Source organism: Tamandua tetradactyla, chromosome 1 (genome assembly GCF_023851605.1).
Source record: "Tamandua tetradactyla isolate mTamTet1 chromosome 1, mTamTet1.pri, whole genome shotgun sequence".
Taxonomy (NCBI): Eukaryota; Metazoa; Chordata; class Mammalia; order Pilosa; family Myrmecophagidae; genus Tamandua; species Tamandua tetradactyla.
In genome coordinates, this window is record NC_135327.1 from 97,148,012 (window position 1) to 97,174,222 (window position 26,211).

The 26,211-nt window shown below is 38.7% G+C and overlaps 1 protein-coding gene across 1 annotated transcript in view; it reads right to left on the reverse strand.

The window, feature by feature from the left end:
* The window catches only part of NFE2L3 (NFE2 like bZIP transcription factor 3), a 95,363-nt gene that overhangs the window by 21,206 nt on the left and 47,946 nt on the right, over positions 1 to 26,211 (reverse strand). The window contains exon 3 of the mRNA XM_077121277.1: positions 6,225 to 6,308. Within this exon, the coding sequence (XP_076977392.1) occupies positions 6,225 to 6,308 (84 nt within the window). The remainder of the gene's footprint in view (positions 1 to 6,224; positions 6,309 to 26,211) is intronic.

The window sequence follows — 26,211 nt, forward strand, 5'->3', positions numbered from 1 at the left end:
TTCACTTCCATAAGTTCTGCGATTTGTTTTTTCAGTTTTTCTATTTCTTCTTTATGTTCAGCCCATGTCCTCTTCATGTCCTCCCTCAATTTATCGATTTCATTTTTGAAGAGGTTTTCCATTTCTGTTCATATATTCAGCATTAGTTGTCTCAGCTCTTGTGTCTCATTTGAGCTATTGGTTTGTTCCTTTGACTGAGCCATATTCTCCATCTTTTGAGCGTGGACAGTTATCTTCTGCTGCTGGCGTCTGGGCATTTATTCAGATTTCTCTTGGTGTTGGACCCAGCAAGGTTGTAATATTTTTCTGTGAAATCTCTGGGTTCTGTTTTTCTTATCCTGCCCAGTAGGTGGCGCTCGTGGCACACGTTTGTCTGCGGGTCCCATCAGTAAAAGGTGCTGTGGGACCTTAAACTTTGGAAAACTCTCGCCGTCCTGGGGGTTCGCTAGCCGAAGCGGCTTGAGCCGGCCCGGGGTCTGAACGCAGGGAGGGTTGCTGGTCGCCGCAGCCAGGGAAAGAGCCCGTCCGAATTTCCTAGTCGGCCCTGGGCAACAAGCGTGGCGGGAGGGCGCCAGCGGCAGCGGCCCGCCCGAGAGAGTGCACGTTCCCCGGGAGTCACGGGGTCACCGTTCTCCGCGGCCTGGGGGTTTCCGATCCAATTCTCTCAGTTGGTCCGGGGGCTGCGCGTGGTGTGGGCGCCAGTCGCCTTGGTTTCAGGGGACCACCTCTCCAATTCTCCCAGCCGGCCCGGGAAGGGGGAAGGGAGTAACTCCGGCCGCTTGCCACCCCGCCCGGTAAGGCCCGCGCGCCTCGGCGATCTCACCCGAGCTGCTTCTCTCAGCCAGCCAGCCGTTCCAGGATGGGGTACGCTGTCTTTTTTATCTCTGTTGTGACTTTGGGCGCTTTCTGTATCGTTTCTACTCCCCTAGTAGGTGTCCTGGAGAAGAAACTAAGATCCGCGCGTCTTACTAAGCCGCCATCTTCCAGGAAGTCCTGATTAGTTGTTCCAGCATCTGTGTCTTCTCAGGTGTTTTAATTTGGTCATTAGGCAGGGCTACATCTGTCTGCATTGCGATATGCTTAGTGATCGTCTGCCGTCTTTTTGGCATGTAAATATCTTACTTGATTTACTTGGGGAATTGAATTCTTTCAGTAGTCTTAGGCCTGTGCTTGCAGGATGGTTGTACAGCAGGGAGCAGGGCACAGGGTGGGTACTCAGTGTGGTGATTTGTTTCAGGACAGGTATAGGTGCAGGTTGGGGATGTTATGCTGATGCTTGTGAACGTGGGTGCCCAGTGGCCAGGGAGGATGTAGCTGCGTGGGTGACCAGTCTGAGGGTGCAACCCTGGGGTGCGCTGGTTAAGGCACGGGGCCCTTTGTGCACATGCATAGAGCTGTGGCAGCAGGTTGGCATTATGCCTTTGTGGATTGGGGGTAGATGTGACCCAGCTACGCAGGATAGCACTTTCTCAGAGCTGGGAAATGCAGCTGAGCGCCATGAGCATGTGCAGTTCTAGGACTGATGTAAAGTGTGGTTCCCAGAGCCCAATGACTGGGGGCCTGTGTGCATGTGTCAGCCTGGGAATGCCATAAACAGATGCACAGAGCTCAGGCGGGGTGGAGTGATGCTGTGTGACACTATGGGGGTGGAGACAAGGGTAGTGTAGGTATGGAGGTTAGTGCCTGCAGCCTTTATGTGCTGGCAACAGCCTGCAGGGAACAGGGAGGGGGGAGGCTGTGCTCAGGAGGGGTGCACTGGGGGTATACTGGGGGGGGGGTGCCTGGAGTGCAGCGAATGGGAGTGGGTGACAGGGTTTGGCTGCATGGCATGTGAGTGTGGGGTGAGTTACGAGTCACAGGGCTGCAGTAGTGAGGGTAGTGCACGAAGGAACATGGCCTGGCTTACTTCCTAGTCCCAGGCTCAGGTCCATGCACTCCTGCAGGCTCCGTGGCTCCATGCCAGGCTCCAGCTTTCTGCCTCTCAGTTCCTCAGCCTCTGCAAATAGGGCTGCCACCTGTGGTGCAGAAGGCTCTGCCAGGCCAGCCACACTCCCGAATCACCACCTCAGTCACCCTCCTGTCCCTTCTCTCCACCATCACTTTTGATCTTTCTTTTATTGTTTAGGAGTATTTGGGCTATGATCATTCTAACTTTTTCATGTTGGAAGGGGCGGTCAATAATATAGGGTAGGGGAATGGAAGTAGCTGAGGTTCTGGAAAGGCTGGGCTCTCTAGGTTTCAGGACTTAAATGGTCCAGAGAACCATCTGAAGGTGTAGGTTTCTGGAATGTGAGCCTACTGCAAGGAACCTTTGTACAATCTTATATATTGCCCTAGATATTCTTTTGGATTGGCTGGAATGGTTTTGGCTGGAGTTTGTAAGCTATGATAAATAGCAATGTCTAACCGAAGCTTGTATAAGAATGACCTCAAGAGCAGCATACTGACTCTATTTGAAATCTCTAGCTTGTTACACTTCTCTTCCCCCTTTTGGTCAGGATGGCATTGTTGATCTCATGGTGCCAGGGCCAGACACATCCCTGGGAGTCATCTCACACGCCACCAAGGAGACTTTCACCCCTGGATGTCATGTCCCATGCAGGGGGGGAGGGCAATGATTTCGCTTGCAGAGTTGGGCTTAGAGAGAGTGAGGTCACATTTGAGCAACAAAAGAGGTCCTCCAGAAGTAACTCTCAGGCATACCTATAGGTAGGCTAAGCTTCTCCACTATATACATAAGTTTCACAAGAGCAAGCCTCAAGATCAAAGGCTTGACCTATTGTTTTGGTTGTCCCTAATGTTTGACACAGTATCAGGGGTTTCCCTGGTGGTAAAGTTTAATAGTTCTATATTTTTTCTCCCATCCCTCAAGGGACTTTGCCAATACTTTTTGATTATCTGCTTAGTACACTCTGGGCATTACATTAAGCTATACGGGATTAAAGGTTCTCATCTTATTCTGGCCTCCCTGTGTTTCGAATGTTTAAATGAGCTATGCAGACAGGTTGAGTTAGATTATGTGCTACAGAAAATTTTTACTTTTATTTTTATACTAATTACTGTTTTTTGAGTAATGGAAATGTTTAAAAATCAACTGTGATGATGAATGCACAACTATATGATGATACTGTGAACTACCAATTGTATACTTTAGATTATGGTATGTGAATATATCTCAATAAATTTTTTTAAAAAAAATAGGCAAAATACGTTGAACATACATTTCTCCAAAGAGGATATACAATGGCAAAAAAGGATATGAAATGATGCTCTTCATTAGCTATTAGTGAAATGCAAAGCGAGACCGCAACACCATTTCACACCCACTAGAATGCCTACTATCTAAAAAAAAAAAACAATAACAAAAACCCCACAAAATTACAAATGTTGGAGAGGATGTGGAGAAACAGAAACACTCATTTGTTGTTGATGGAAATGTAAAATGGTGCAGCTGCTGTGGAAGACAGTTTGGCAGTTCCTCAGAAAGTTAGGTGTAGAATTATCATATGACCCATCGATCCCTCTCCTAGGTATATATCCGAAAGATTTGAAAGTCAGTTCTCAAGTATTTGCACACCAATGTTCACTGTAGCATTATTCACAATTGACAAAAGGTGGAAGCAACCCAAGTGTCCATCAACCAATGAATAATGGAAAAATAAAATGTGGTATATAATACAACAGAATGTTATCCAGTTATAAAGAAGAATGAAGTTCTGATATATGTATCAACATGGTTGAACCCTGAAGACATCATGTTCTGTGAAGTAAGACAGGCACAAAAGGACAAATATTGTCTGATCTCAATGCTATGAACTAATTAGAATAAGCAAATTCTTAGAATCAGGATCTAAAATTTAGGTTACCAAGAGAATAAGGAGTTAATGCTTAACTTGTACAGATTTTCTATTTGGGTTGATTGTAAAGCCTTGGTAATGGATGGTATTGATAGCACAACATTCTGAAAGTAATTAACAGCACTGAATAATATATGTGAATGTGATTAAACGGAGAAATTTCAGGTAGCATATATGTTATTAGAATAAACATTATGTTGTATAGTCCTATGTTTGTACAACAAAAAAAGGGAATCTTATTGCAAATAATTCTAAACACTTTTGTAAATGTTCTTTCATCAACTGTATCAAATTAAGAACACTAATGCAAGGTTTTAATAATAGGGTGGTATATGGGAATTATATTTTATGCATGATTTTTCTGTAAATACACAACTTCTCTAATTAAAACAATAATAAAAAGTGAGTAAGAAGAAATCAGCTCAAATTTTAAATTCTTAAAAGCCAAGTATGAGAGAGAAATGGGTTGAAGTGCTAGTATCCTCAGATACAAGGAGATCACTCACTTGAAAGGCTTTTTCCACAGGCCTCTAACCAGGTCCAAGAAGGAGATGATAAGCTTCTACAGGGGATAGGCACAGAGCCCCAGGTACTTTCTACACATTTCTCTCAAGAGGCAAAAGCATTAAGCACTGGGGAGTACACAGCATATCTCTCATCCCCAGAAGAAAGGCAAAGTTCCATTACTGCTGGGGGGAAAGGTGGAAGTCAAAATCCTGTGCCCCTGAAGAAGGGACAGGCGACTGTCTTGGCTTTGAGCTCAGTATCCTGCACCTATATAGACCAAGAAGAGGTCTGCTACTGTGAGGGGAGGGGTAGGTAACTCTCCCACAGAACAGCAACCACAGATAAAAAAGGCATTTGCCATGGAGAGGAGGGAAAAGCATGCTGAGAAAACCGACTTTTGCCACTCAGTATTAGTAGCAGAGGTCCTAGATAGTGCAGTAAGGCTAAGGGAAGAAACAACATAAAAGGAATAACATTGGAGAGAAAGAAGTAAAGTGTTTTCTATTTGTAGATGACTTGATTGTTTATGTAGAAACCCTAAGAACCCAGAAAACTCCTAGAGTTAACGAGTTAGTAAGGTCACAAGACTTGGTTAATATACAAAAATAATTACATTTTTATAAACTATATTGAAGCAAAAAAAATAAGGAAATGAAATTAATTCCATTGACAATCTTTTTTTTTGATATGCTGTATGGGGTTACATTTCATTATTTTTCTATGTGAGTATTTATTACTATAGCACCATTTGTTGAATTTTTGTTTGTTTCTTTGTTTAGCTTGCTTGTTGGTTTTTTGGGGAAGTGCATGGACCGGGAATCTAATCGGGGTCTCCTCTACAACAAGCGAGAATTCTACCACTGAACTACTCTTGCGTAGTTTTTAAAAGCATAAAATATTTATTAATAAGTTTTACAAAATCCTCGTTAAGATCACTATGCTGAAAACCATGTAACACTGCTGAGTAAAGTTAAAAGGCTTAAATACACGGAGAGACATATGGTCATGGATTGAATTTTGTAGTTCAAATACAGCCTAATTGGATTCCCAATCATAATTCCACAGGCTTTACTGTAGAAATGGAAAACAAGAGTAGGGTTTTTGCTATTTAAAAATATATATATTTACATTGCAAAGATTTTCAGTTTAATGCTCTTATTGGGGTGGTAAACTTCTTCTGCAAAAGGCCGGATAGCAAATATTTCAGGCTTCGTGGGTCAGGGTCTATTGAAGCTGTTCAGCTCTACCATGGGAGTGGAAAAGAAGTCATCAACAGTACCTACAAGAATGAGTGTGACTGTGCTGCAGTAAAACTTTATTTACAACAGACCAGGCCTTGGCCTTGCAGACTTCTGTTCTAGATAATAATGGGATTTTACCTTCAAACAGGTCATCAAATGTCATGATTATGAGTTATTTTGGGGATAAAATCTAATTTTATTCGGTTATTTTTAAATTCCTTAACTTGAAGGTTTTCTATTAAATTACTAATCTACTTGTAACTCCAGTAATGAAAAAAATATACCCTGCATTTTTCTCCCAGTGTTAGTCTGTACTGATATTCTTGTCGAATGTTAATTGCCATAGTGTTGTAATAAGAATGGTCTACATTTGACTATATCTCTGTGATTATTTCCAAGGAGGAAAGACAGAAATAATTTGTTTAATTATCCAAAAGTTGAAGGGTTTCTACAAAAAGGAAACCTAAGTCTGTATGCTTAAATAATGTCCTTGATATAAATTAAATATTACATAAGTATTACTTTAAACTGCTATATCATCAATGTAAAAGGGTTATACTTATCAGAGAGGTCAGTACAGATATGTTTTCACAAATACAATAGCCAAGATTCCAATTACCTCCTGGGAATTTTCAGGCTGTGATGAAAGCAACTGAAGTAAGTCTTCCAGAGAGGAAGATGTGTCTGTCCCATTTAGATGTCTCTGTAGAAAAACAGAAATGATGCATCATTCCTTGATAAATTAAAAGACTGAAATGGTTACCTGGGGCTTTATATTGAATCTTTAAAAGCTAACCAGGTCTTATTTCCAGGCTGGATTTTTATTTCCATTTTTAACTCTGTTGGTTAGAGGTTTTGCATTTTATTTCACTTCTTTTAGGACTCTTTAATATTGTTAAGATGCATAAAGTCCAAAGGGTATCTCTATCTTCTCCTCACCTAAAAAACAAAGAAATTTAACTCCAAAGTCCTTCTCCCCCCAATCCTGCCCTAACCAACCACCATATAATTTCTGGGTAGTATTTTTAATCCCACCTTATTTTTTGTCCTTCCACTGCTGCCCCTCCCAATTACTTACAAAATTATGTAATTTTTACAGTCAATACTTACCTAGATCTAAGCAAAAGATTTTACCAACTTCTTTACTCATCACTGCTTCTTTTATTTTCAGTTACTTTTATATTTATTTCTATTGGGTTTTTTGTTTATATTGTTAAAATAATATAGCACATACAATTTTGTGTCAAGTTTAACATTCATATTGTATTCTAAGCACTGTTATTGCAAATTTTTCATGACTTTCATTTTTTTTGTTTGTTTTTTGGAATTTCACTGACACATATTCACACACCATACATACAAATCATCCAAAGCATACAATCACTGGCTCCCAGTATCATCACATGGTTGTGCATACATCCCCGTAATTAATTTTAGAACATTTTCATTACTCCAGAAAAGAAATAAAAATTAAAAAGTAACCCCAACTCCTCCCATTCCCCTATTTCCCCCTATTAGTAAACCCATAGTATGGTGTGGTTCATTTGTTACTGTTGATGAAAGAATATTAAAATATTACTGTTAACTATAGCTGTAGTTGCAATAGGTACATTTTCCCCATATACCTCTCCATTATAACTCCTTGTAGTTGTGTAGAACAATTTATTCTAGTTCATGAAAGAACTGTTTAATAAAGATTCACTGCATTATACATTCCATTCATCATTGCTTCTTATATCTCACTCCTGCCTTCAGGGTTTAGCGGCTTTCTTGTTGAAAAAACTTTCAGTGGTTTTGGTTAGGGAAGGAATATGAGTAGTAAACTCTCCTTAACTTTTTGAAACCTGTAATTATTTTTATTTTATCTTCAAGCTCAAATTATAGTTTAGATGATAACAACATAAAGTCTACTGTTTTCCCTCAGGACTGTGTCTTCTGGCGTTTATTACTATTGATAAGTCTGCTATCAGTTTGGTTTTTATTAATAGCTGATCTTTTCTTTTCCTCTGGTAATTTTCAAGATTTTTGTTCTTTAGTCTGCTGTTCTGCAATTCCACTTTGATATGTCTGGGGCTTAATTTTCTTTGCTTTATTCTCTTGAGACTGTGTGTGTTTTTAATCTGAGGACTTACCTTTATTTAGATGTTTTACCTAGATTTTGTGCTTAGTGAAAATGGTATATTTACAACTTTAACAAACATATATTTATTCATAACTGCTTCTTTTTTTCAGTCACTTTAATATTTATTTCTATTGGTTTTTTTTGTTTACATTGTTATGTTGTTTATATTTAAATAAACATCTAAATATAGTGTGCTAAGTCTTTATGAGAAAGATTATAAAATTTTACTGAATGACCATGTTCAAGGATGGAGAGTTTGATATTCATGGCTCTGGAGAACAGGCAATCCAACTGGTTTATACAGAGAGGTGCTTTCCATGTGATTTTAGATGGCTCATGGGCACTTGGGGTGTGACAGACATTCAGGTGGGACAGTTCATGGTTCACACTGGCAGACTGCTTCCTCTGCCATTGGGCAGGGGACTTGTGTGGTGAACTGTCCCTTCTGCCTCTCGGAAAGCTGATGCTCTTCTCTGCCCCACCAGCCAGAGACAGCCACTGTTGTGATTTCTTCTTGTTCTGGAACTTCATATAATAGAGCCATATGTACTATTTTGTGGCTGGCTTCTTCCAATGTTTTAGTTTCCTTGGCTGCTTAAGCAAGTACCATGAAATGGGTTGGCTTAAATAATGGAAATTTATTAGCTTACAGTTTTGAGATTTAAAAAAAAAAAGTCCAAATCAAGGTGTCATCAAGGTAGTACATTCTCCATGAAGACTGGCGTTCTGGAGCAGTCTGCCAGTGGTCCTTGGTTCTTAGCTTGTCACATGGCTGCATCTCCTGGTCTCTCCTTTCTCATCCAGTTCTACTGATTTTTTTCCTATGGCTTTCTCTCTCTCTCTCTCTGAATTTCATTCTGCTTATAAAGGACTCCAGTAATAGGATTAAGACCCTTCCTAATTGGACTGGACCATACCTTCACAGAAGTAGCCTCATAAAACGGTCTTCCTTACAGTGGATCCACAACCACGGAATGGGTTAAGAACATGCTCTTCTCTGCACACACAGCTCCAAATAACCACATCAGCACAATGCATGCTTTCGTGCTGCTGCACACAGATCAGTGGTGCATTCCTTCTCACTGTGCGTCTTACTCCATCGTACACACACAGCACTTTATCTGTTCTCCTCCTGTGGCCACTTAGGTTTTTTCCAAGTTTTGGCTATACAGCAACTGTAAATGTGCTTGTACAAGTCTTTTTACGGCTTTATGTTTTCATTTCCCTTGGGTAAATGACTAGGGTGGAACTGCTAGGTCATAAGGTAGGTATATGCTTGGCTTTTTAAGAAACTGTCATCCTTCTTCCTAAAGTGACTATACCAATTTGAGGCCTCATGTTTAATTCTGGAAATCTTCTGCCACAAATTCTTCGAATATTGATTCTCCTACTAGAAATAATTTAGACAAGCTTCCAGGAAGATGGTAGAGTAAGGTAGGCTGGGTTCACCCATGCTCCATGAAACAACTAGAGAGGGAACAGAAAAAACGACCGGGACTACAGTTTCAAGGTGTGAGTGATTGTAAAGGGTCTTCTACATTCCAGAGGAAGGTCCTGGATGAAAGAAGCAGGGATATCAGGACAGGTAGAACAGGGTGATGCTGTTTAGTCATGACCCTACAAAGGACAGATGTCAGTGCAAGGGAAAATGTGGGTCTGATAGAGCAAATCGAACTTCTGCTCCACCCTACCCAAGCACCTAGCTTGGGAGACCTTCCTGAAGAGCTCTGAAGCCAGTATCACCCATGGCAAGCATAGAGGCATGTCTAGCCACCTAAAGTGTAAAGCTGCCCCACTGTGCACTGAGATCAATCTTCCTGCTGGGCGCCACAAATAGCTGTCCCATAGGGCTCACCTGTGTGCCAGCAGCTGTGACCAGCAACTCCACGGGGTGCTGTGATCAGCTACCCAGTCCCATGGGCCAGGAACAGCCACTACGCTGTGCACGCCATCTTGCTCAGCCAGCTGCCACAGTCAGGGAAAGGCAGGCCTAGGGGGAAGAGGTAGCTCAAGATTGCCAAATACTGGGGCAAAGTGGCAGTCTGGCAAACTCCCTCCCTACCTAAGTTCCCCCCACCTCGTTTGTGGGCATGAGTCTGAGTTCATTCCCAATATAAATCAAAGTCTTATTCTGGTTTCAGGGCCTACTATTGCTGAGGTGTTTTTTGTTTTTGTTTTTTTGGGGGGTGGTACATGGGCTGGGAGTCAAGCCTTTGTCTCCCACATGGCAGGCAGGCATTCTGCCACAGAACTACCCAGGCACCCTGCACATGCACCCATGCCTAGCTTTTAAAAGACCCTCAAGTAGAACTGCATCCCTTCCATGAAAACTGGGCAATGGTTTAGCAGGGAATTACTGACATACCAAGTGCAAAAGGAGATCTTCAGCATATACCCAACCAAAAACAAAACCTTAGACAAGTGAAATAACTTTATTAAGATAATCAAATGCCCTAGATGCAACAAAAAATCACAAAGTTCATGAAGATTCAGGCAGACGTGACTCAGCCAAATAACCAAATTAAATTGCCAGAGGTGACACAAAATTTGGAACAACTAATCAAAGATCTTCATGATGGCATAAAGGATAGCAGAAGAAAATGGAAGAGCATAAACATGAATTTGAAGAAATAAATAGAAAAATAGCAGCTCTCATAGAGAAGAAAGATACTGTAGACCAAATCAGAAATATACTAGAAAAACACAATAGCAAATTCAAAGAAGTAGAAGGACGACTAAGTGAGCCAGAAGATAGGACAACTGAATTCAAGTGCACAAAAAGGCAAATGGCAAGAAACATGAAAGAAATGGAACACTTCAGAGAAATGATGGACAATGCGAAGCACACAAATGGAAGAATCATATCAGTGCCCCAGAAGAAGAAGAGAAGAGTAAAGGACTAGAAAGGTTAGTTGAAGAGATAATGGAGGAAAACTTCCCAACCCTTATAAAAGACATAAATATACACATCAAAGAAGCACAACGAACCCTAAATACAATAAAATCAAACAGGCCTACTCCAAGACACATATTAATCTGACTGTCAAATGAAGCAGAAAATTTTTAAAGCAGCAAGAGAAAACCAATTCACTACACTCAAGGGAAACCACATAAGACTGAGTTTGGACTACTCAGCAGGCATGATGGAGGCAAGGAAGCGCTGATATGATATATTCAAGATCCTGAACAAGAAAGATATCCAGCCATTAATTCTTTATCCACTTAAGTTGTCCTTAAATCTGAAGAAGACCCCAACCAAAACCATTCCTGCTAATCCTAATTCCTAGAGCATTACATAAGATTCTACAAAGGTTCCATGCAAGAGGGTAACTTTCCAGAAACCTACAACCTACAGATGGGTCCCTGGTACACATAAGTCCTGAAACCTAGCCCAGCCTCTCCAGAACATCAGTTAGTTCCATCTCCCTACCCCATATTAGTGACAGCCCCTTCCAACATGAAAAAAGTTAGAATGGCCATAGCCCAAATACCCCTAAAGAGTGAGATAGAAAGATCAAAGATGATGGTGGAGTTATACAGAGAAGGTAGAGTTTAACAAATGAGTATAACTGCTGAATCATTATATAAATATTTCTTCTAGTCTCCAGTATCTTAGAGCAGCTAGTACTAAAAACCTAAAATTGTGGAATTGTAACCTATATCAAACTGTAAAATCTGTTCTACACACTAATTGTGGCTTTGTACTTTGAAATTTATTGCTTTTTTGTATATACGTTATTTTTCACAAAAAAAGAAAAAAGTCAACTGTGATGATAAAAGAATATTTATTCCTTCTACCCTCCAGTGTCTGGAACAGCTAGAAGGAAAAATGTGAGATGATGGTATGGTAGCCCATGACAAACTCTGGGATCTGTCCTGTAACTATTTGTTGAAAAGTGCTTTGAAAACTATTGCTTTTTTTTTGCTTTGTATATATATTATACAATTTAAAAAGTTTAAAAAAAATCTGAAGGGGAGATTAAAATCTTCTCAGAGAAGCAAAGGCTCAGAGATTTTGTCAACAAGAGACCTGACCAACAAGAAATAAAAAGGAAGTCCTATTAGCTGAAAAAGAAAAAAAGACCAAAGGGAAATCTAGAGGAGGACACAGAATTGAAGAGTACCAGTAAAGGTAATTTAAAAGACAAAAAGAGACAGAGGGAAAAGAATATACAGATTTGACAAATAAAAACTAAAGGATAAGGTGACAGATTCAGGAACTTCTTTTACAGTAAAATATATATTTTTTTATTAATTAACGGAAAAAAAGAAATTAACCCAACATTTAGAAATCATACCATTCTACATATGCAGTCAGTAATTCTTAACATCATCACATAGATGCATGATCATCGTTTCTTAGTACATTTGCATCGGTTTAGAAGAATTAGCAACACAACAGAAAAAAATATAGAATGTTAATATAGAGAAAAAAATAAAAGTAATAATAATAGTAAAAAAAAAAAAAAAGACAAACAACCAGACAGACAAAAACAAAAACAAACAAACAAACAAAAAACAAAAAACCTATAGCTCAGATGCAGCTTCATTCAGTGTTTTAACATGATTACTTTACAATTAGGTATTATTGTGCTGTCCATTTTTGAGTTTTTGTATCTAGTCCTGTTGCACAGTCTGTATCCCTTCAGCTCCAATTATCCATTATCTTACCCTGTTTCTAACTCCTGCTGGTCTCTGTTACCAATGACATATTCCAAGTTTATTCTCGAATGTCGGTTCACATCAGTGGGACCATACAGTATTTGTCCTTTAGTTTTTGGCTAGACTCACTCAGCATAATGTTCTCTAGGTCCATCCATGTTATTACATGCTTCATAAGTTCATCCTGTCTTAAAGCTGCATAATATTCCATCGTATGTATATACCACAGTTTGTTTAGCCATTCTTCTGTTGATGGACATTTTGGCTGTTTCCATCTCTTTGCAATTGTAAATAACGCTGCTATAAACATTGGTGTGCAAATGTGCGTTTGTGTCTTTGCCCTTAAGTCCTTTGAGTAGATTCCCAGCAATGGTATTGCTGGGCCGTATGGCAATTCTATATTCAGCTTTTTGAGGAACCGCCAAACTGCCTTCCACAGTAGTTGCACCATTTGACATTCCCACCAACAGTGGATAAGTGTGCCTCTTTCTCCGCATCCTCTCCAGCACTTGTCATTTTCTGTTTTGTTGATAATGGCCATTCTGGTGGGTGTGAGATGATATCTCATTGTGGTTTTGATTTGCATTTCTCTAATGGCCAGGAACATTGAGCATCTCTTCATGTGCCTTTGGCCATTTGTATTTCCTCTTCTGATAGGTGTCTGTTCAAGTCTTTTTCCCATTTTGTAATTGGGTTGGCTGTCTTTTTGTTGTTGAGTTGAACAATCTCTTTATAAATTCTGGATACTAGACCTTTATCTCATATGTCATTTCCAAATATTGTCTCCCATTGTGTAGGCTGTCTTTCTACTTTCTTGATGAAGTTCTTTGATGCACAAAAGTGTTTAATTTTGAGGAGCTCCCATTTATTTATTTCCTTCTTCAGTGTTCTTGCTTTAGGTTTAAGGTCCATAAAACCGCCTCCAATTGTAAGTTTCATAAGATATCTCCCTACATTTTCCTCTAACTGTTTTGTGTTCTTAGACCTAATGTTTAGATCTTTGATCCATTTTGAGTTAACTTTTGTATAGGGTGTGAGATATGGGTCTTCTTTCGTTCTTTTGCATATGGATATCCAGTTCTCTAGGCACCATTTATTGAAGAGACTGTTCTGTCCCAGGTGAGTTGGCTTGACTTCCTTATCAAAGATCAAATGTCCATAGATGAGAGGGTCTATATCTGAGCACTCTATTTGATTCCATTGGTCGATATATCTATCTTTATGCCAATACCATGCTGTTTTGACCACTGTGGCTTCATAATATGCCTTAAAGTCAGGCAGCGCAAGACCTCCAGCTTCGTTTTTTTTCCTCAAGATGTTTTTAGCAATTCGGGGCACCCTGCCCTTCCAGATAAATTTGCTTATTGGTTTTTCTATTTCTGAAAAATCAGTTGTTGGGATTTTGATTGGTATTGCATTGAATCTGTAAATCAATTTAGGTAGGATTGACATCTTAACTATATTTAGTCTTCCAATCCATGAACACGGTATGCCCTTCCATCTATTTAGGTCTTCTGTGATTTAACAGTTTTTTTGTAGTTTTCTTTATATAGGTTTTTTGTCTCTTTAGTTAAATTTATTCCTAGGTATTTTATTCTTTTAGTTGCAATTGTAAATGGGATTCGTTTCTTGATTTCCCCCACCGCTTGTTCATTGCTAGTGTATAGAAATGCTACAGATTTTTGAATGTTGATCTTGTAACCTGCTACTTTGCTGTACTCATTTATTAGCTCTAGTAGTTTTGTTGTGGATTTTTCCAGGTTTTCGACGTATAGTATCATATCGTCTGCAAACAGTGATAGTTTTACTTCTTCCTTTCCTATTTTGATGCCTTGTATTTCTTTTTCTTGTCTAATTGCTCTGGCTAGAACCTCCAACACGATGTTGAATAATAGTGGTGGTAGTGGACATCCTTGTCTTGTTCCTGATCTTAGGGGGAAAGTTTTCAATTTTTCCCCATTGAGGATGATATTAGCTGTGGGTTTTTCATATATTCCCTCTATCATTTTAAGGAATTTCCCTTGTATTCCTATCTTTTGAAGTGTTTTCAACAGGAAAGGATGTTGAATCTTGTCAAATGCCTTCTCTGCATCAATTGAGATGATCATGTGATTTTCTGCTTTAATTTGTTGATATGATGTATTACATTAATTGATTTTCTTATGTTGAACCATCCTTGCATACCTGGGATGAATCCTACTTGGTCATGATGTATAATTCTTTTAATGTGTTGTTGGATATGATTTGCTAGAATTTTATTGAGGATTTTTGCATCTATATTCATTAGAGAGATTGGTCTGTAGTTTTCTTTTTTTGTAATATCTTTGCCTGGTTTTGGTATGAGGGTGATGTTGGCTTCATAGAATGAATTAGGTAGTTTTCCCTCCACTTCGATTTTTTTGAAGAGTTTGAGGAGAGTTGGTACTAATTCTTTCTGGAATGTTTGATAGAATTCACATGTGAAGCTGTCTGGTCCTGGACTTTTCTTTTTAGGGAGCTTTTGAAAGACTAATTCAATCTCTTTACTTGTGATTGGTTTGTTGAGGTCATCTATTTCTTCTTGAGTCAAAGTTGGTTGTTCATGTCTTTCCAGGAACCTGTCCATTTCATCTAAAGTAAAATATTTTTGTTATCATCACAATCAACTTTTTTTTTCTTGACACATCTTAGAGACAAGGGCAATTAAATTGAAAATGAAACAATACTAAAAGATGTTTTAATGCAAGCTGTAACCAAAAGAAGGCAGGAGTAGCTATACTAATATCAGATAAAACAGAGTTTAAATGTAAAGATATCATAAGAGACCAAGAAGGATACTACATATTAAGAAAAGGGCAATTCACCAAGAAGAAATAACAATCATGAATGTCTATGTTCCCAATCAAGGAGCTCCAAAGTACAGGAGGCAAACGATGGTAAAACTCAGGGAGCTATAGAAGTTTCAACAACAGTGGGAGATTTCAACATACCACTCTCCACTACAGATACAACAACCAGACAGAGGATCAACAAGGAAATAAAGAACTTAATGTGATAAATGAATCAGACCTGGTAGACAAATATAGATTGTTACATCCCCAAAACAATATTTTTCTCTAGTGTTCATGGAACATTCTCCAGGATGGATCATATGTTAGGCATAAACAGGTCATTATAAACTAATAAGATTGAAATAATCCAAAGCACTTTCTCTGATCACAACAAAATGAAGCTGGAAATTAATAATAACCAAAGAACCAGAACTTTTGCAAAAATATGGAGATTAAACACACATAAAAAACTCAGTGGATCAAAGAAGAAATTGCTACAGAAATCAGTAAATATCTGGAGTCAAATGAAAATGAGAATACAACATATCTCAATTTATGATATGCAGCAAAGGCAGTGCTGAGAGGGAGATTGATTGTCCTAAATGCCTATATTAAAAACAAAAACGAGCAAAAACTGAAGACTTAACTGCTCACCTGGAGAATTAGAGACAGAACAGCAAACTAACCCCAGAGCAAATAAAAGAAGAGAAATAATAAGAATCAAAGCAGAAATAAATGAACTTGAGAACAACAACAACAAAAACAGAAATAATCAACAAAACCAAAGCTTGATTCTTTGAGAAAATAATAAAATAGATCGATTCCTAGGTAAACTGCCAAAGAAAGCAAGAGAGAGAACACAAATAAAATCAGAAATGAGACAAGGGTCATTACCATGCATCCGAAGGAAATTTAAAAAATCATAAGTGAATACTATGAATTACTATACACCAACAAACAAGACAACTTAGATGAAATGGACAAATTCATAGACATACATGAACTACTTATACTGACTCAAGAATAGAAGATCTCAACAAACCAGTTATAAGTAAAAAGACTCAATCAGTCATCAAAAATCTTCCTACAAAGAAAAGCCAGGACCAGAGGGCTTCACAGGGGAATTTTATCGGACATTTCAAAAAGAACTAAAACCAATTTTGCTCAAATTCTTCCAAAAAATTGAGAAAAAGGGAAGGCTATCTAACTCATTTTATGAAGCCAACATCACTCTAATACCAAAACCCAGTAAGGACACAACAAGAAAGAAAACTACAATTTCTGTAATGATTATAGATGCAAAATTCTCAACAAAATACTAGCAAATCAAATCCAACAAGGCATAAGAATTATTCATGATGACCAAGTGAGGTTTATACCAGGAACACAAGGGTAGTTCAACACAAAAAAATTAGTCAATGTAAATATAACATTTTAACAAACTGAAACAGAAAAATCACATGATTATATCAATTGATACTGAAAATGCACTTGACAAATTCAGCATCCTTTCCTGGGGAAAAAAAAACACTTTAAAAGTTAGGAATCAAACAAAACTTTGTCAATATCATAAAGGGCATATATGAAAAATCCGTAGCCAGCATTATACTTAATGGTGATTAAGGTTGGGAACAAGACAAGGATGTCCACTGTCATCACTATTACTCAACACAGAAGTCCCAGTTAGAGTGATCAGCCAGGAAAGGAAGAAGTAACCTTTCATTATTTGCAGATGACATGATCCTATTACTTAGAAAATCCTGAGAAATCTACAACAAAGCTACTTGAACTAATTAATAAACAAATTCAGCAAAATGGCGGGATACAAGATCAATGTACAAAAATCAGTAACATTTAATACACAAGTAATGACCTGAGGTGACAATTAAGGAAACATTGCTATTCAAAATAGCTATCAAAAGAATCAAGTATCTAGGAAAAAGCTTAATCAAGTATCTAGAATTGTGCACAGAATAGTACAAAACACTGCGAAAAGGAATAAAATGACCTAAATGGAAAAACATTCTGTACACATGGATAGGAAAGTTGAATTTCATTAAGATGCCAATTGTAAACAAACTGATCTGCAAATTTAATGCAATACCAATCAAAATTCCAACAATCCACTTTGAAAACTTGGAAAAGCTAGTAATCAAATTTATTTCAAAGGGAGAGAGAGATCTTGAATAGCTAAAGACATCCTAAAAAAGAGGAGAAAAGTGGGAGGACTAACACTTTCTGACTTTAGGGTTTACTATAAAGCCACAGTGGTCAAAACTGCATGCTACTGGCACAAAGACAGAAGTACTGACCAACAGAATTGAATCGACAGTGCAGAGATAGACCACCAAATCAACGGTTAACTAATCTTTGATAAGGCCCCCAAATCCACTGAATTGGGACAGAATAGTCTTTTCAATAAATAGGCAAGGGAGAACTAGATATCAATAAACAAAAGAATGAAAGAGGATCCCTACCTCACATCCTATTCAAAAATTAATTTAGGGGATGTAAAGATAGTTTAGTAGAGTTCTCACCTGCCATGCGGGAGACCTGGGTTTGATTCCTGGCTCATGTACTTCCCTCTGACCACCCCAACCCCCCACAAGATTCAAAATGTAAGAGCCGGTACCTGAAAACATCTTTAGGACCTAAGATGATGCTGCTCCTTGAACTTTATACCCAAAGCACATAGCAACAAAAGGAAAACCAGATAAATGGAAACTCCTTTAAATCAAATGCTTCTGTGCCTCAAAGGACTTTGTTAAAAAGGTGAAGAGGCAGCCAATTCAATGGGAGAAAATATTTGGAAACTACATATTCGATAAAGGTCTGATATCCTGTGTACATAAAGAAATTAGGTAACTCAACAACAAAAAAACAAACAACCGAATTGTAAAATGGGCCAAGGATATGAATAGATACTTTACCAAGAGCAAATAACTCTTCATCAAAGAGATGCTCATCTTCATTAGCTATAAGGGAAATGCAACTCAAGAAGACCATGATGCTAAAGAAAATGTGGAGAAAGATATGTACCTATTCACTCTTGGTAGGGAAATGAGAGGTGCAGCCTTTGGAGAGCAGTGTGGTGGTTCCAAAGCAGGCTAAGGGTGGATTTGCCATGTGATCCTGAAACATTACTGCTCAGTATATACCTGGAGGAATTGAATGTGGGGACAGGAATGGGCATTTGCACACCAGTGTTTCTGGCAGCAGTGCTGGTGATCCACAATGAATGAAGGTGGCCTAAGGGTACAAAGACTGAGGAATGGAAAGGGGAACCATAGTGTATACATACAAGGGACTACTGAGTGGCCACAAGAAGGAATGAAGTTGTGAGAAACAACTAGATGAATGAATTTGAAGAGTTGTATGCTGAATGAAATGTCAGGAAGAAAAATAAAATATTATCATGCCTCAATCATACCGGCTAACTATAAAATAAAAACTCAGTGAACTAAAGTTGAGAGCATGGGTTATCAGGTTGGGGCTTATTGTCAAGAGTCCTAGATTGTAAAGATTTACAGCAGTTACTTATATTCAGGAAGTGTAACTGTTCATTCTAAATTCTGAGATACTGAGCAGTCTGCATATAACATGGTCTTTCCCAGGAACTTCAGGTATTTATGTGACATCTGAGACTCAGAGTTAGAGCTCTGAAGCTATGAAAGTCAGCAGTACTCCATACAGAAATTGTTTCAAAAGCTGAAAAAGTGATCAGACATCAAGTAGAGATATGAACGAAGCTGATCTGGATAGGACTAAGGTATATCAGAAGACTGGGTAGAGGACGATATCATCCATATTTTAAAACTTCAACTTCTGTGTGAGAGACTAAAGGGAGAGATATTTGACGCAAAATTTATATTTTGGGTAGTACATTTCCTAATTTAACTTGTATGGTCAGTTTAGTTGAACATCGTAAGTTCATGGAATCTTGAATAGGACATGAGATTTGTTGGTTTGTCCAGGTTAGTGTGATGCCCCGATAAATCCCAGAGTGATTTGAACAGTGAATAAAGAAGTATTTGCAAAGTCTCCTTGGGGGGATGGGGGGAAAGGGGGAAATATTCAACTTCCCCATGTGGAGAATTTCTGATATTCTCACAAGCAGTGGGGACAACCAAATCAATAGGCTGAGCCCTCAATCCTGGGGTTCGCCCCTATGAAACTTATTCCTGCAAAGAATAGGCTAAGTCTACTTAAAATGAGGCTTAAGAGCCACCCCCTTTTTTGTTGCGCAGATGTGGCCTCTCTAAGCCAACATGGCGAGTGAAATCACTGCCCTCCCCTACTACTTAGACATGACTCCCTGGGGTGTAAATCTCCTTGGCAATCAATGTGGGAGAGAAATCCCAGAATGAGCTGGGACCTGGCATCAAGGGATTGAGAAAGCCTTCTTGACCAAAAGAGGGAAGAGAGAAATGAGACAAAATAATGTGTCAATGGCCGAAAGATTTCAAACAGAGTCGAGAAGTTATCTTGGAGGCTATTCTTACGCATTATATAGATATCTGTTTTTAGCTTATGGCATATTGTAGTGGCTAGTTACCTGGAACTGTAGAGCTGTGGTCCGGTAGCCTTGTTTCTTGAAGATGATTGTATAATGACATAGCTTTTACAATGCGATTGTGTGATTGTGAAAACCTTGTGTCTGATGCTCCTTTTATCCAGGGTATAGACAGATGAGTAAAAAACATAGATTAAAAAATAAATAATAGAGGGGACAAAGGTAAAGATAAATTGGGTAGACGGAAATACTAGTGGTCAATGAGAGGGTAGGGTAAGGGATATGGTACATATGCGTTTTTTTCTTTTTTCTTTCTTTTTCTGGAGTGATGCAAATGTTCTAAAAAATGATCATGGTGATGAATACACAACTATGTGATGATATTGTGAGCCATTAATTGTACACCATGTATGGAATATTTTTATATGTTAAGAATGTTTGTATGTTAAATTTTATTAATAAAAATATTTTTAATAAATAATAAAATGATGTATCACCTATAAGAATAGCTTCTATTAAACAAATAGAAAACTACAAATGTTGGAAAGGATGTGGAAAAATTGGAACACTTATTTATTTCTGGTGGGATGTATAATGGCACAGCTGCCGTGGAAAACATTTTGGCGATTCCTCAGAAAACTAAATATTGAGTTGCCCTATAACCCAGTGTGCTAGTTTGAAACTGTCTATATACCCCAGAAAATCCATGCTCCTCTAATCCTGGTTCAATACCGCAGGGTGGAACTCTTGATTAGTTTGTTTCCATGGAGATGCAATACACCCAACTGTGGGTATGACATTTTGATTGGATGGAGATCTGACTGTGTCCATTCAAGGCGGGTCTTAATTAGTTTACTGGATCCTTTAAAAGGGGAAACATTTTGGAGAAAGCTCAGAGCCAACAGAGATGCAGACATCTGGAGATTCTTTGAGTGCCAACAAAGACAGAGACAACTGGAGATGCAGAAAGAAAATGCTCCAGGGATGCTGTTTGAAACTAGAAGCCAAAAGACCAGCAGACACCAGTCACGTACTTTCCAGATTGGCCTTTCTTGAGTCAAGGTATCAGTCTCAGGATGCCTTAGTTTGAACATTTTTATGGCCTTAGAACTGTGAACTTGTAACTTAACATATTTCCTTTACAAAAGCCAACCATTTCTGGCATATTAACAGACTAAAACAGATTTTGGCATCAACAGTGGGGTGATGTGGTTTACAAATACCAAATGTATCAGAATCACTTTTTAAATGGATAAGGGGAAAGATTCTGGAAGTGTTGTAAGGATCTTGACAGAGAAGGCCTAGAATGCTTTGAAGAGACTGCTGGTAGAAAATGTGGACTCTAAAGATATCTCTGATGAAGGTTTAGACAGAAATGATGAATATGTCATTGTAAACTGGAAGGAAGGCAATTCTTGTTTTAAAGTGGCAGAGAACTTGGCAAAATTAAATGCTGGTATTGGATGGAAGGCAGAATTTGAGAGTGATGAACTTAGATACTTAAGAGATTACCAAGCTAAATGTGGAAAATGCAGCCTGGTTTCTCCTTGCAGCTTATAGTAAAATGTGATAGGAAAGAGATAAGCTGAGAACTGAACTCTCGGGAACAAAGAAACTAGAAATTGATGGTCTGGAAGATTCTGGGCTCCCAGAAGGGGAGACTCCAGAGAACACTGCCCTACATGAGGATTTAACCAAACAAGGAACCAGACTCAGAAAAAGCCAGAATTGGAAATGGAGTTATCCAGAAAAGATTTATGGAAAGTCCTATTATCTGATGGGTGTGTTTCATGAATATCAGACAGAAAACTGACAAATTTCTTTTAAGACCTATATAAATGGAACCACTGCCAGTCTGGACTAAAAGGGAAAGAAAAGGGACAAGTTGAAGGAAAAATTACTTCAAAGGCAGAACCATGGAGGTTAAGGTCTGAAGCCAAGAAATCTTAGGCTATGTGAGCGGACCCACCCATGCACCTGGAGAGGATTTTTCCCCAGGCAGATGGTGGGCCTCCCACTTGAATGTTCAGGAAGAATTTTGGTGGCCAAGACATCGGAAAGGATGGAGCAAATTCCTTGGGGATTGGGGAGAGCCTGGCTACCAGTCCTTTCTTCTGAGGGGATTGAGTGTGTGCCCCAGAGATGGTAGAGTGCCTGGGTACTGCATTTCTAGCAGCATTAACAAACTAAAACACTCAGCAATACCAATACCCATTATATACCCAGGAGAGCTGAAAACAGTGGCATGAACAGACATTTGCACACCGATGTTCATAGCAGCACTATTCACAATTGCCAAAAGATGGAAACAATCCAAGTGCCTGTCAAAAGATGAGTGGATAACCATAATGTATATATACATCAAAAATGGACTATTATGCAACAGTGAGATGAAATGAGGTCCCGAAGCGTACAACAACATGGATTAACCTTGAGGACATAATGCTGAACGAAATAAGAGACACAAAACGACAGATACTGTATCATTTTGCTATATGACTCCAGTAAAGGTAATCTCAGAAGCTTATACTGTAGAATACAGGGGATCTAGAGGCACACAGATACTCAACATCAACAGTACCAGAATGATACCAGGGGTAAATAATTTGCGGGGAGGGACAAGAGACTAGGGGAAGCTTTGATTTGATATTTGGTGAGGCTCTGTTAATTGATTCTTTATCTCTTGACAAATGAAAATAATCCAAAAATGAGAGTGCTGCTGATTGTACAACCAAGTTATCTGCTGCCAATATATAAAGGAGGGCCAGTCATAGGATAAATACTTCTATTTCCATAGGTAAGACATGGTTTGCTTATTTTAGACATTATCCATGATGCCAAATAGATGGAGGGATCTGAAGGCTACAATGACAGAGAAGCAGAATGGCAAACTGTGATACATTTAGATAATGGAATACGTGCGGCTGCCAAAAAAGGAAGGACATTGAGAGGCACCCAACGAACCGAATGAACCTTTGGGATAATGTGTTGTGCTAAACAAGCCAGAATCAAAGAACAGATATGCTATGGTCTCTTTCAGAAAATATTTTTAAGAAAATTGGAGCCTAGATTTAAGCTCTTATAATAGCCACACTTAGTCCGAAGTTAAAAGTATGTTTCTAGATTCTGAGACGCTAAGCTATATGTGTATCAGCTGGTATTTCCCTGGAACTCTGAGTACCTCTGTGATACCTAAGACTCAGAACTGGAGTGCTACAGCCCTGTAAGTCAGCATTAACAATACAAAGCAACCAAAAAGGAGATTGGCTTCAATTAGAGATAAAAACAAAGCCAATCTTGTTGGACTAAGGTAAATCAGAATACAGGGTAAAAGATGATAGTGTACGTGCTCTAAAATTTCACCTACTGTATGAGACTAAAGGCAGAGAGAGGTTTATTGTGCCTAGAACCTAAATTTTCTGTAACACACAATCTGAGTCAGCCCGTGTAGATAGCTCATTCAGACAACCCAAACTCCTGGAGTCCAGAACGGGAAGAAGGCCTTATAATTCTGTAGAGCTTAATCTTATACCAGGATACATCTCAGACTATGGTAGGCTGATAATGAAAAAGTATCAGTAGAGTCCCTTGAGGGACCAAAAGAAAAAAACATATGGAACTATTGAACTTTTCCATCTGGGAAACTCCTGGTATCCTCTCAAATATTGGTGACTCCCAAGAAAATAGGCCAAGCCCTTGATTTTGAGGTGTGCCCTTACAAAACTTGTTCCTGTGGTGGAGAAGCTAAGACTACCTGTAATGAGGCCTAAGAGTTGCTTCCAGGAAATCTCTTTTGTTATTCAGATGTGGCCTCTCTCTCTGTAAACTCAACTCTGCAAGGAAAACCTTTACCCTCCCCCTCTACGTGGGACATGACACTCAGGGGCGAGGGTCTCCTTGACAATGCAGGACATGACTCCCAGTGATGAGTCTGGCCCTGGCTCCGTGGGATCGACAATACCTTCCTGACAAAAGTGGGAAAGGAAGTGTGACAAAATAAGGCATTGGTAGCTTAGAGAGTTCAAATGGAGTTGACAAGTTCTGGAGGCTACTCTTATGCAAGCTTCAGCTAGATACTTCTTCTTGCCATGGTTTGCCAAGCCCCAACCAATATCATTGCTGTTGACTCTTAATACCTAGGGCTCTAACTGAGACTCTATAAAAAGTTTCATGCACTAAGTTAACTCTCCTGAAGCCTATAACATCCAGAGGGTTCACTGACCAGACAGATTCTGAAACCCAGGACCAGCCTTGCCAAGGTTATCAACTAACTACATCTCCTAACACTTATTGTTGACACTACTTCTCAACATGAAAAAGTTAGAATGAGCATTGCCCAAAGATCCCTATAGATGGAGAAAGGGATCAAGGGAGAGGGAGGAGCTGTAACAGAGAAAATAGCATTTAACAAATAAGTATGATTGCTGAATCACTACACTGATGTTTCTTTTAGCCTCTAGTGTTCTGGAGCAGCTAGAAGGAAAAATCTGAAATAGTGGAATAGTAACCCTTAAAAAATTCTAAAATCTCTTCTACAACGTACTGCAATGCGCTTTGAAATTTATTGCTTTTTGTATATATGTTATTTTTTTTTAAAAAATATTTCTTCTAGCCTCCAGTGTTTTGGAACAGTTACAAGGAAAAATGTGAAACAATGGAATGGTAATCCACAATAAGCTCTGAAATATATTCTGTATGTATTTGTCAAAATGTACTTTAAAAATTATTTTCTTTACTTTTCTTTGTATATGTTATATTTCACAATAAAAAATGTTAAAAATGAATAATTTAGATTTTCTCATTCTATCATTGATATCTGAATTTTCCTTTCATATTTTGCATCTTTTTATTTCTCTGTGATACATTATGAGGTGATTTCCAATTCACCCTTTTCTTCAGTGATTTCTAATTTGCTGTTCAACCAACCCAGTGAGCTCTTAATTACAACAACATTGTTCATATCTAGAATTTCCTTTTGGTTCTATTAAATCCACTTTCTCTTTTCTGTTGTCTTACAGATTCTATTCCTTTATCTCCTAGAATAATTTAAGAACCCTGATTGTAAGTTTTACAGAGAATTCAAGTGTAAATCCTATTTTTTTTTTTGTAACTGCTGACTCTTCTGAATGTTTATTTCTTCAGCTCAGCTGAATTTTTAAAGGTGAGCACATCTTTGTTGGGAGTTGTTTCCGCAGGAATCCCACATACCAAGGATTACAGAATATAAGGTAGTTTTGTGTCCTTCTCTACAAGGACCAGTTTTCATATTTCTAAATTACTTTCTTGGTTCAGGACTCAACGGAGACAATAGTGTGGATTTGGACCCTATGGTGGGCTCCGCTTGGGGAAGACAGACAGATTCTTTGTTTGATCTCCTTAATGACAGACAGAACTATCCTAGTCTTCATTTCTTGGAGAGGAGAGCCTTTAAACATTCTTAGCTTTAAATGGGGCACTCAGGTTTCCCCAGACATAGGCTTGAGGCTTCATTTCTCATCTGTTGAATCCCAGTCTCTGTCATGATGTCTCTTTCCAACTCCTTTTGAGCTCTTCAACTTCGATGCCTGGCAAATTCTAGATCTGAGTTTCTTCCTTGTTTCTTGTATCTGTAAAGTTCCCTTTCTTGCTTTTGAGTTTCAGTGTGCATTTAAAATCATATCCATTATATTTTATACAAAAGTTCCTACACTTTAGGTTTGTCTATGGGGGGTATTTTTACATGTGAGCAAGTGCACAATCCTGCCTGATGTACTCATGTACTGCATATCATTCTCACCCAACTTTTTTTTTTAATGTTTCTATTTACAAATCTTCACACACATATAGTGCATACATGGTGTACAATCAATGGCTCAGAATATCATCACAATGTTTGCGTATTCATCACCTTGATCATTTTTAGAACATTTGCATCACTCCAGAAAAGAAATAAAAAGAAAAAAGAAACTCATACATCCCATACCCTTTACCCCTCCCTCTCATTGATCACTAGTATTTCAATCTACCCAATTTATTTTACCCCTTATTCCCCCTATTATTTATTTATTACCTATATTTTTTACTCATCTGTCCACATCCTGGATAAAAGCAGCATCATGGCCTGCTCCGCCGCCACCTTGCAACAACCACCCTGCGACAACCACCACTGCCCTTGTCCTACAGCCGCCGCCACTGCCGCCGCCTGTTTTGCCACCACCTCAGTATGATTAGGCCACAACCTTCAATAAGTAAACATATTCCTCTCTGTGGTGTCCTTGGTCGCACATTTATGGAGTTTCTGAAGGGCAGTGGATCACACTGCCAGGCAGTGGAGAATTATGCAGACAAGTGAATTATAGAAACTCATTACTTACTACTCTACCAAGAAATTCCCGGAAGGGTGATTAACCTGGAAGTGCTGAATTGAAATCTGCAGAGCATTTTACAAGAGTTCTGATCTGGATGGGGTAAACCTCAGTGCACTACTTCATATCGCCTCAGTATTACTGGATTGAAGAAT